Source organism: Halichoerus grypus, chromosome 2, assembly GCF_964656455.1.
Source record: "Halichoerus grypus chromosome 2, mHalGry1.hap1.1, whole genome shotgun sequence".
NCBI lineage: Eukaryota > Metazoa > Chordata > Mammalia > Carnivora > Phocidae > Halichoerus > Halichoerus grypus.
Genome location: NC_135713.1, coordinates 190,441,592 through 190,453,435, shown reverse-complemented (window position 1 = coordinate 190,453,435; position 11,844 = coordinate 190,441,592). Strand labels below are relative to the sequence as shown.

At 49.0% G+C, this 11,844-nt stretch overlaps 1 protein-coding gene across 2 annotated transcripts in view; it reads right to left on the bottom strand.

The window, feature by feature from the left end:
- Positions 1 to 108: 108 nt before the first annotated feature.
- DHX8 (DEAH-box helicase 8) overlaps positions 109 to 11,844 on the bottom strand; it is a 30,423-nt gene continuing 18,687 nt past the window's right edge. For both annotated transcript variants that reach the window (XM_036071305.2, XM_036071306.2), the window contains 7 exons: positions 11,214 to 11,354; positions 8,068 to 8,223; positions 5,456 to 5,593; positions 4,839 to 4,967; positions 4,461 to 4,657; positions 3,837 to 4,016; positions 109 to 2,846 (listed from right to left, as the gene is read on the bottom strand). In XM_036071305.2, the coding sequence (XP_035927198.1) occupies positions 2,627 to 2,846; positions 3,837 to 4,016; positions 4,461 to 4,657; positions 4,839 to 4,967; positions 5,456 to 5,593; positions 8,068 to 8,223; positions 11,214 to 11,354 (1,161 nt within the window). In that variant the 3' untranslated portion in view covers positions 109 to 2,626. The remainder of the gene's footprint in view (positions 2,847 to 3,836; positions 4,017 to 4,460; positions 4,658 to 4,838; positions 4,968 to 5,455; positions 5,594 to 8,067; positions 8,224 to 11,213; positions 11,355 to 11,844) is intronic.

Here is an 11,844-nt window from a genome sequence, read left to right as displayed (position 1 = left end):
CAGCCCAGCCCTCATTAAGGCTTGAGCAGCTTGGGTCCCCAGCCCCTGAGCCCTCAAAGGAGCGGATGCCTGTCAACCACTACCCACAAGTAAAAAGCAACGTTACTGTTTTCCTAGAAACTGAAAACATCAACTTTCATAATTTAGAGCAAGGAACAGAACATTTTAAAATACAAGTTTTAAAAAATATACATGTTTTTTAAAAATACATAATTTCATTCCACGTTAAAGCCAGACTGTCTCGGTGGGAAGCTGTAGAAGTCCATGGAAACCCTGAGGTCCTGAGTATGCGTAAAGGAGTGACAGAGATTTGGATGAGAAATGGCATCCACCGCCTGAGATCTGTGACCTCTACCCTCTGAAGTGTTTATTAACACACTACTCCTCACAGCTCTTTGTTCAAATCCCTAACCTTGGAGGGCCAGTACTCAGAGGAGGCAGTCAAGCTCCGGACTGGATGAAGGTGAGCCCTGGACCGAGGAGCAGTTTACGCAGCACGGGGATGATCCCCCCACATACACAAGCACACTTAGCACATGCGCAGGGGCAGGAAACTCCGGAGCTAGGCTCCTGCAGGGGTGGGGTGAATGGCCTAGAAGATTCCAGCTCCCTGCAGGAGACCCACATCCTCTCCTGGGTTGTCACTCAATCTCTGGGAAATATTGTTTCAAGGAAGAGAAACAAGGGCCCCATTGTGTGGGAGCAGCAGACAAGTGCTCCTTCCCAATCTGGCTCCTTTCTCCCTCTGAGCAGGCTCAACAATGCTGCCTCCATGCTGTTTCCTGACAGACAGTCTGAAGGTCAGACCCCTAGCCATACTGACAGAGCAGAGAAGTGACCCCAGCTCTTGGGGTAGATGTTCAAGGAACACCCACCGAGCTAGGGTCCTTTTCGCTCACGTAACCCACAAAAGATGACTAGCCCTGCTGTCTCTCACTTTGGCCTGTTAAACATGTCCTTCCCAGCCTCAGCTGAAATCCCAAACCTCCCCACCCCGCCCCCAGGGCCTTAAGATCTCCTAGGTGCCCATGCCTCCCAGGCCTGGTCACTCAGTGGGGCAGGCGGCTGCCAAGCCTGGAGTCTGTTCCTGAGCTGGAGACTAGGAGCTGGGTGCCTAGCCCCTGCTTCACGTTCGGTTTCCTCTGTAAGCCCCTGCCTGTCTCTCCCTGTAAGGCCTTAAAGGTGAACACACAAAGACCCCCTGCCCATAATTACTGGCCTGGGCTTTCTGAGCAGCACTCGAACAGAATCAGCTCAAGGACAGGGCAGGGACTTCCATCAGCAGACACCCTGGCCTCTTTTCTGCTGCATCCTCTCTGAACTGTCTTTAGGGTGGTCAGTTTGCTGCCCAAAGACAGCCTATATTTACATCCTAGAGTCTCAGCATCTGGCGTACAACTCAGTAGTTGTTGTATTTACATCATTTCAGAACTTACTAGAATAGGGATGGGGGAGGCAGTGCAGGCCATAATATTCCATGTGCCCAGTCCCCCAGGGGCTTCTCTACCAGCTCCACACCTAGACCCGCTTTCCAGAAGCCCCACTGCCTGGCCTGGCAGCATCTGTCTGATTTTCCCAGTCGAGAGCTTCCTCAGGCACCGTGAGAGGGGCACTGGGAGGCGGCCATTCCCCAGCCAAATGCTACGAGAAACCCACTCAGCAAGAGCAGTACAAACTGGCTCTGAGAGGGGTTCTATGGGTTTTGTTTGTGGTGGGGGACGAGAGGCTTTGACCAGAAAAACCCTTTGTTAAAGCCCATCGAGGACCCCAGGGGGGGAAAAAATAAAAGCTGTGACGTCGCCTGCATGTTTCAAAAGGAGAAAGGACGCGCCGCCCCCTGGGTGGCGTGCAGAGGAGGTAGCCCGGGAGAGTTTCTGTATTCAGCGTGCGGCATCTGACCACTGAGGCGCCCAGACCAGGGCAGTGGATGCGGTTCATCACGGGGCCGTGTGGCAGAGCCGGGCTTGCGCGGGCGTCAAGAGAGAGGACTGCAGGCCTGGGTGATGCGTCACCTCTGAGCCCCAAGAGGCCCAGAGCTCTGGTTACAGGGGACTTTCCATCACGTGCACCAAAGCCACCCATCTCCCACCCTGAGCCCAGGCCAATATCCTAACCTTCCAGCTAGAAGAGACAGCCACAGAAAACCATTTATGTTTCCTTAAGAAAATAAATATTTCTAGGAGGTTAAGCAGGACAGGGGCTGGACAGGGGCGGGAAGTGGGGCCAACACTGGCAGTGAGCTTCGTGGCTCCCTCCTCCGGAGTCCCAGCTAGGGCGTCAGGCCCTCACTGAGCCTGGGGGTCAGATGCTCGAGACTCCCCTTCCCTCCTAGGGCGACAGGAGTTGCCCATTTCATGGAGATGATGCCCTGTACTCCCACGCCGGCCGTGAGCCCCAACTGGCCACAGTGCCTTGAGGTGGTAGGGGCTGGAGGCTCTGGTCGAACCAGGCAGAAATCTCTGTTTCTATTTTACCACCAGGGAAGAAGTAAGAGTCAAGTTTAGAAAAGGCCCAGGGAAGATAGTCACTGGACAGCTGCATCCTCAGGACCAGCTTTTCCTCCGTAAGAGTGAGTCCAAGCCCTGGGCCACCGCTGCAGGAGAGACAGACACAGAAGTCTCGCCCCTCAGCGCCGGCGGAAGGCCCGGGATATTCTCCAAGCATTGGGCTCCTCGTAGCGATTGTACAAGGGTTCGAGACGCTGCTGCTTCTTCTGCTTGCTCAGCTTGGTCGGGTCGGAGACCTTGAAGAAGGCTGGAGCAAACTCCACAAGCCACCTGGGGTCGATGGTGGTGACCTCACGCATGTACTCTTTCGTGGTCAGCACCAGCTCATGGTACACCACCCTGAGTGGGGGACAGAGAGAAGGCTGCAGCCTCCCATGCAGGCCCCACTCACAGTCCCCGTGGTCCCTGGCGGCCCTCAGCTGAGCTCGCATTTTACCCCCTCACCTCCCCGGTGGGGCCCCTCAGGAGGCTACAGTCTCTGTTTATGACAGCCACGCTCCAATACTGACGAGCTGCACACCTCTAGCTCTAAGAAAGCTGTCAGGATGTGTCCTAGTCCTGGCTCTAACTAGTCCTGGCTCTAACTAGTCCTGGCTCTAACTAGTCCTGGCTCTAACTAGTTAAGTGACATGAAGCCAGTCACACCTCTTCTCTGGACCTGGATTTCTTGCTCTGTGGGATGGGAGGGTGGTTTTTCAGGCTGTCTCCACAGAATTCTGGGGCCCTGAAGAGGTGCCTCGGGGGCTGCCGCAGGGGCTGGGGCAGGCCAAGCAGCAGGGTTCTCATCTCCAACCCCTCCTAGCATGACAACCCCATGGTTTTACCGCAGTTTGATGTTAGGGTGCGTAACAGTCTAAGTGCTACTTAAAAAAAACTTGTTTAGGGACGCCTGGGTGGCTCAGTCGTTAAGCGTCTGCCTTCTGCTCAGGTCATGATCCCAGGGTCCTGGGATCGAGCCCCGCATCGGGCTCCCTGCTCCGCGGGAAGCCTGCTTCTCCCTCTCCCACTCCCCCTGCTTGTGTTCCCTCTCTCGCTGTGTCTCTCTCTGTCAAACAAATAAATAAAATCTTAAAAAAAAAAAACTTGTTTAAACTGTCTCACTAGATGATCTCTAGATCCTCCTAGGCTCTCAGCCCTATGAGTTTATCTCTCTCGAATGGGCCTGACACCGCACCTATGTCAGGCTTCTGCCGCTCTAGAAACGGAAGCGATGTTAGAGGAGGTAAGGCCGGGCTGGGCGAAGACCTGAACGCAAAGTGCTGGGACAGCTGCAGGTCCTTTCTGCCCACGCCGGCCCCTGGCCCCCGGCCCCGCGTCCTGCCCACCTACCATTCGGGCTGTCTGTTGAAGAGAGCGCTGGAAGGGTGGATGTAGACCACCTGCTGGTCGATCAGCGTCCGGTAGCCCTCCTGCGGGTCTTTCTTGGCAGCGTTCCGGAAGAATCCACTGCAGATGGCCTTCTGCACTCGCACCGTGGACTTGCCACAGGAGACCACATCCAGCTTGTGTCTAGCAGGAGAAGAGATCAAGAGAGGATAAAGATGCAAGACTACTCCGCAATCAGAAGTTCTATCTTCCGGAATGATGGTGCCCAACACCCCCACCTTGGGTCCCCAGAGTCCAGCCCTACGTGTACCACAGGGGCAGCTCTACAGTGGGCAAGACGGATGCAGGAAGAGCCAGAGATTTTATTCAATTCAACCTATAATGTTCCAGATGCTTATAAACAAAGCATTTTTCAATTACTCCGAAGTAACCTTCTCAGGAACTTTCTGAAGTGATTCTCAGCTGTAACCTAGCCTGGGGATGGATACAACAAAGACGGAAGAGCTGGAGGAAAAGGCGTATGTGAGGAGCCTTTAACTTCTCAGGCGCACAGAGAGACAGAGAGACGAACAGACAGGAGAGTCAAGCAGGCCCCACTCAGACACGGGGCAGGTCGCCGGCCGTCACCTGTCCATTATGCCCAACATCTGCTTGCGAATATCCTGGGCCCGGCGCAGAGAGCGAGCCTGGATGAAGTTCTCATAGCACCACGGGTTGGAGAACTTGTTGTTCTTCCAGGAGTTGTACACGGCCAGCAGGGTGAGGTGGTCCCCTTCGGTCTGGTGGAACTTGGCTTTCTTCTGGTCTGCGAGGGCTTGTTTATCCTGCCAAGAGGTGGGGCGGAGGATCATTTTCTGTCCACCAGCCGCTAAGTGAGCACTTAGCAGTTGCAGAGAGTCCTACCGGGCCCTGTCGAGTGTCCATACAAAGCACTGCGGTGGCAACAGGCTGATGTAACCCAACGTCACCGCACCCCGTACCTGAGCGTGAGCCTGATCTCCCCACCTTGGGCCTGTAGAAGACGTTCTGCACCGACAGCATGGACACGATGGTCAGCATCTCCTCGCTGCAGCCCAGATGCACGGACATGATCAGCATTTTGCACAGCATCGGCTCCAGAGGGAATTCTGCCATCTAGAGGGAGAAGCGGGGACTACAGCTGCTGCCCTGCGGAAGACGCAGCTGTACTGACCAGCGGCAGCCGCTGCTCGGTCCGTGCGGGCACCAGCCCACGGGACCTTTACCCCAGCGTGATGATGGGAGTTGCCGGTCTCCATCAGAACGAGGCTGTTTTTTAATTTCCCAAATAAACCTCAACGAAATGCATGTGACCAAGAACATAACTACTATTGGGGTAGATGGGAATTTTGCAGACATCTTTCAAAATTAAGGCTAGACTCAGTCATGGATCCTGAAGTAAAACTGACTATGGACAGAATTCCTTTTTCTGTAAAGAAATAATTTTAAGGGATAGGGGAAAATCCCAGTTTAAAAACAGGCATCTAGAATTCTACTCAAAGTTGACCGAGGGCCTCAGAGTTTGATTTTGCACAGAACAAAGAGTACGGAAGGCTGGCCAGGGACTGTCCCCAAGAGCACCAGAAGTCCAGTCTGGCTCCTACCCTGCGGCCCAGGCGAGTGAGCAGGCCCTCGTCATCCAAGGCCCCCAGGGTGTACAGCTGCTCCATGGCTGTGATCAAGGTTTCCATTGGAGGCGCATCCATGAAGTCAAAGGACAGCAGGTCATTGATGCCCATGGCCTAGAAGACAAGGGAAGAAACTGTGTGACGGGAGGGTCAGGCCTGCCAGCATTAACGGGGAGGGACAGTCCTTGTCCACTTCTTTCCTGTTTCTTCTACTGCAGGTAGGAAGTCATCAGCAAGCTTAGCAGTCACCTCCAGGGTTGGGCCACACAAAACACTCAGACTAGTAGAAAACATATACTTTCTCCGGAAACTTTAAAAACTGCTCCTTCAGAGTAAATGTAAATACAACTCAACACCAAAAAGATGACAATTTAAATATGGGCAAGGGCGGGGGGGTGCCTGGTTGGTTCAGTCGGAAGAACTTGCAACTCTTGACCCCGGGGTTGTGAGTTCGAGCCCCACACTGGGTGTGGAGATTACTTAAAGAAATAAATAAATCTTAAAAAAAAATAAATACGAGTAAATAAAAATGGGCAAAGGATTTGAAGAGACATTTCTCCAAAGAGGTTATAAAAATGGCCAAAAAGCACATGAAAATATGCTCAACAGAACTGGTAATTAGGGAAATGCAAATCAAAAGCACAATGAGATGCCACTTCATACCCACTAAGATGGCTATAATAAGGAAAAGAACAGAACCAGGGTTGGCAAGGATGTGGAGAAATAGGGACCCTGATGCGTTGCCGGCCACAATGTAAACCGGTGATTTCTCGGTAAGTTAAAACATACAATCACCATATGATCCAGCAATTCCACTTCTAGATATGCCCAAAAGAACTGAAAGGAGGGACACAAACAGATACTTGCACACTAATTTTCATAGCAGCATTATTCACAATAGCCAAAAAAGCAGAAACCACCCAAATATCCACCAACAGATGAAGGGACAGACAAAACACAGTGTACGTACACCATGAGTATTATTCACCCTTAAAAAGGAATGAAATTCTAACACATGCTACAACACAATGAACCATGAAAACACGATGCAGAGCAAAAGAGGCCAGACACAAAAGGACAAATACTGCATGATTCCATTTACATGGAAATTCAGTTCACAGAGACCAGGAAGTGGACTAATGGTCACCAGGGGCTGGAGGAGGGGAGAAGGGATGGTTCAGTGTAATGGGGACAGTTTCTGTTTGGAATGATGACAAAGTTCCAGATATGGATGGTGGTGATGGCTGCATACCCTGGGAAAGTACTTAATGCCACTGAACTGTACATCTTAAAAAGCTTCCAAGTGATAGTATGTTGTGTATTTTACCAAAATTTTTTAAAAAAGGACAACACACCAGCTTGTCCTGTCTCTTGCATACAAAATTTCTACTGTGCATCAAGGAAGTGCCTTGTGTCAGGTGGCACGGATGTGAAGATGACGAAGATATGGCCCCGGCCCTCAGAGAGTTCACAATGGTGAGACACGCGGACAAGAAACTGCAGTAACACAGTGCAATCTGCGTGCTGGGCGAAGAGTAGGCATTCGATGTGTCTGTCAGCTAATTTGACGAATCAAACAAACAGATGAGTGATGCACTATCCAAGTGTGTATAAGCGGGGTGTGGTGGGACCTAAGCCTTCTGTTTCTTTCCCCTAAAGTGACGGTGACCATAAACACAGCAGGTGTCCAATAAATGCTTATTGTATGAATAATAACTACAAGGAATTATGTTAGCAAGCAGCAAGCACTATGCCAAGGGCCTTTACCTGTATTATCTCATTTATTTTCACAACAGATACTATTAATAGCCCACTTCTAGAAAGGAGAATACAGAACAGAGGGCTGAGCAGATAAATGTGCCGAGGACACAGAGCTCGGAGCTGAAGTCTGAGCCACAGATGCTTCTCTGTTCTCGCACCAGAGACCGGAGCAGGGTTTTCTGGTCTGAGCTCTGTTCCAGCCCCTCTCCCAGTGGATGAATAATACATTCCAACAGAGACTGCGCACCAGCAGAGCGCCAGTGCCCCCGGGCAGCACCGGCATGGCGGGGGGGGGGGAACGTCATCAGCTGGGAAATTATTCATGCAGCCCCCCTGCCAGAAGAGAATGAGGGTCCTCACTGGGGACCGAGAGAGGAAGAGCAATGATTCAGAATGAAAACCCAGCCCCAAGAGGGTCAGTCTGAAACCTGTACTGATAGTCTCCTTGCAAAGTTTTTGGACTGGGAGTTTCGCTTCCATTCTCAAAGAGGAGAACTGGACCGGGGTTGAAGGAAGTGTGCCTGTCCACGGGTTGGCACTCACTAGATTTTTCTAATATCCTTTGCTCCTAACTAAACTCTTTTATAACCAACCATCCTGCTGGTTATGAGGGTAAGAAACAAACGTGTGCTCACAGCAGACATGCCAACTTAGCCCCAGACCCGCGGTGGAGGCCGTTACCACAGCCATTTGCGTTCCATTCAAAGGGACTGGTTCCACGAGGTTACCGAAGTATTTAACAAGGTTCAGAAAACTGACGTTCATTTACTATGGACATCCAATTGGACTGTTCCACCAGCCCATTCTAACAAGACAGTGATTTCTACCTTGAGCGAGAGCACTGTGCTTGCTAGGTTGGTCCTCTGGATTTCCGGCACGTTGGTGGTCAGCATTTCATCCCGGTAGGCACGTTCGGTGTAGAGCCTGTAACACTTCCCTGGGCCTGTTCTCCCGGCTCGGCCGGCTCGCTGCTTTGCCTGAGCCTACAGGGGAGGGCATATAAAAGTAACAGATCTGTTAAACAGTGCTCAACAGCTTTGCCCAGGAAATCGACTAACAGGGGGGCACTGGGCATTTCAAAACATGAAATGCAGTTTATTTCACTTCCTTTAGGACCATTTCCAAGACTATCAATGCTCTTACCATCCCCTCTCTAAAACTCGGCATTTCAGGAAAGTTTGTTCAAGTGAGGCAAATATTAGCACCATGAATGGAAGAAATATTGTAAAGATCGTAGAAATGCACATTCAAAATAATGTGGCACAATATAAAAGAAAAAGCATAACGCAATATGAAAAATACCATCCTCACAGTTGGGACCAAAAACGTTAAGTGAACTAAAGAAATGATATGTTAGGGGACCCTGGATGGCTCAGTCGTTGGGCATCTGCCTTCGGCTCAGGTCATGATCCCAGGGTTCTGGGATCGAGCCCCGCCTCGGGCTCCCTGCTCCACGGGAAGCCTGCTTCTCCCTCTCCCACTCCCCCTGCTTGTGTTCCCTCTCTCGCTGTGTCTCTCTGTCAAATAAATAAATAAAATCTTTAAAAAAAGAAATGATAATGTTAATCATATCAGCGATGACTCTGCAGCTTGTGTGTGTGTGTATGTGTGTGTAAGTAGGCTCCATTTACAAAAGAATTATGAGCTCCACTGACTTCATGGCCCAGCATGGAGCCTAACGCAGGGACTGACCTCATGACCCTGAGACCAAGACCTGACCGGAGACCAAGAGTTGGACACTTAACCATCTGAGCCACCCAGTGCCCCTCCCAAATCAGGCTTGAGACTTTCAATAACAGAAGGAAATGTTCATGCACACAGGTGAAAAAGCAAGTTACAGAACAATACTAATTTTGTAAACAAAACAAAAAAAAACTACCAGAAAGAAAAACTAGGACAAAATGCCCTAAAACTATGGCTAACTCTCATGGTAGGCTTACAGATCAGTTCCATTGACTTTTATCAAAGATCTGATGTTGAACATTATTATACCATAATAATCAAGAAAATTAAATATTTAAACAAAAAATACACAAAACCACACACTTAGTAGACTACTAGATTGCAAACAAGAAAGAAACAAACAAAAGAAGATGGGCAGGAAAAGCATCAAAATGATGACAGGGGTGGTAGGAGGATTATGAGCAATTTAAAATTTTTTCTCCTCTTTCCCCCCAAAATAATGTAATACTTCTCTGCACTACTTAGGGGAGAGGGGCGCTAATTTCTAAAAAGTTTTTTTTTTTTTTAATTAAGTAATCTCTACACCCAATGTGGGGCTCGAACTCACGACCCTGAGATCATGAGTCCCATGCTGTTCCAATGGAGCCAACCAGGCGCCCTAAGGGGCGCTAATTTTTAAATTTAAAAAATATATGTAAGTTTAGCCATAGGTTGCTAGGAAACAGTGAATGGCAATCTGAAGAGGGCCATTTGCTGACAAAACCATCTGTCTTACAAATGGCATCAGGATTTTACAAATTCCTATTCCAGCCCCAAACCAAAGGATAGAGTATGCAAAGTCACTAAGCACACCGAGGCGGGCTGCAATCACATACAGTGGCAGACTCCACAGCATTCAACAGATAGTCTCTCTCCAAATGAGAGAGGACGAGTGTAGCTAATTTCTCAATCACTGTGAGTTGCATGCACCACCCCGAGAAATGGTAGGGAGCATACATGCAGGGGCCAGACCGCCCTGGTTCAAATCCTGGCTCCACCAGCTGTGTGACCTTAGGCAAGTCACTTAACCCCTCTGTGCCTCCTCATCCGTGCAATGAGGGTAAAAACAACATCCACCACTGGCGATGGATGCGAGAATGCATGCGAGAACGCAAGGAGTTCATGTATGTGCAAGTACCTCGTGCCTGGCACTTAGTAAGCACTCTGCACATGGTGGCTAGCATTACTGAAGGTTCAAAATGACAACAGTCTTCTGATTTTTATGCATTATTAAAGTCACACATCCCTTCTATAAAACATTAAAATAATATGTAAAAGCCTAAGGAGAAAAAACGCACTTCACCCCCTCAGCACAGTAAACAGCAGTTCCACCGACAAATAACCCAACTACCACGCCGACTACATGCTGTCTCGGGCGCGCACACGCACACTCGCACGCACGCACACACACGCGCACGCGTACACGCACACAAGCGCGCACCATTCATTTTTAAACAAAAGTTGGGATTCTACATGCTATGTTTCAGATCACTTTTTTCAAATAACACATCATGATTATATGCTTATGTCATTAAATACACATGCGCACCACCATGTTAACGCCACACAACATTCTATGGCGGGGATGTACCATATCTTATGAAATGACTTCCCTTTTGGAGTTCATTTAGAATTTTCCCCAGTTTCCTTTCATAAAAATAATGCTTCGGTGAACACCCTTTTCCCTTACCTTCAGACGCATGCTTACTAAACTTTCAGATGTATTCCTGCAAGTGGAACCATTACATTCAAAAGATGAACTTTTAAATGTTGGACACCTTGTAGCCAAAATGCTCTCAAAAAGGCTGATCAGGTTATTCATTTTTAAATATAATTTGGGCAAGAAATTATTCCACAATTACCAAAGAAACACATTAATATCTCATGAATTATTACTATCTCAGATGTCTATGACTAAGTACAGTATTTAAAAAAAAAAGGAATATCTCTAAGAAAAAAAAAAGAGGGTGCCTGGGTGGCTCAGTTGGTTAAGCGGCTGCGTTTGGCTCGGGTCATGATCCTAGAGTCCCTGGATGGAGTCCCGCATCGGGCTCCCTGCTCGGCAGGGAGTCTGCTTCTCCCTTTGACCCTCCCCCCTCTCATGTGCTCTCTCTCATTCTCTCTCTCAAATAAATAAAATCTAAAAAAAGAAAAAAAGAAAAAAACAATCAAGTTCAAAATACAAAACCATAAAAAATTTAGAAGCCCTAACAAGGATTTTCAGGACAGCTGTGGGTAAAAGCTGCCATACCTGAGAAATCGGAGTGACCACGAGCTGGTCGATGCCGGTCTTGGAATTGTAAACTTTCTGCTTCACAAACCCAGGGTCCACCACATAGTAGATGCCATCAATAGTCAGTGAGGTCTCTGCGATGTTGGTGGCAATCACGACCTGCAGACAAGAGGGACACAGGTGGATTGAGCCGCCCAGGCTCAGCCCCGAGGTGTGAATCAGGACATCTGACCTCAGACATTTTCCTGAAGGTCTGTGCCATTCTCTGCCTCTCTACATGATTAGATAGCACTTAATCTGTTGGGCCTCAAATGGGTGGAAGGGGCGGTACCTTCATCTTAAAGGTCAAGTTGGGGACGGGGTGGTACCTGAGAGGAGAAGTGGAACAGGAAAAAGCAAAGGCCAATCAAAGCCAACTTCATTTGGTGCAAATGGCTACACAGCTCATTTTCTAGATCCAATGTTGATTACTACAATTTTAATTTTCTTGCACCCTGGGAAAGCAGAGATTTCCTGGCATCACATGTACCAGTGCAAAATGAGATTTTTCTTCCCCCATGGGGACATCTGGACTACAAAATGGGCTCTTTGTGTATGTGGAACAAGAGAGAGATGCGTTTTTTTTTTTTCTGATCATAAAATGAACAAG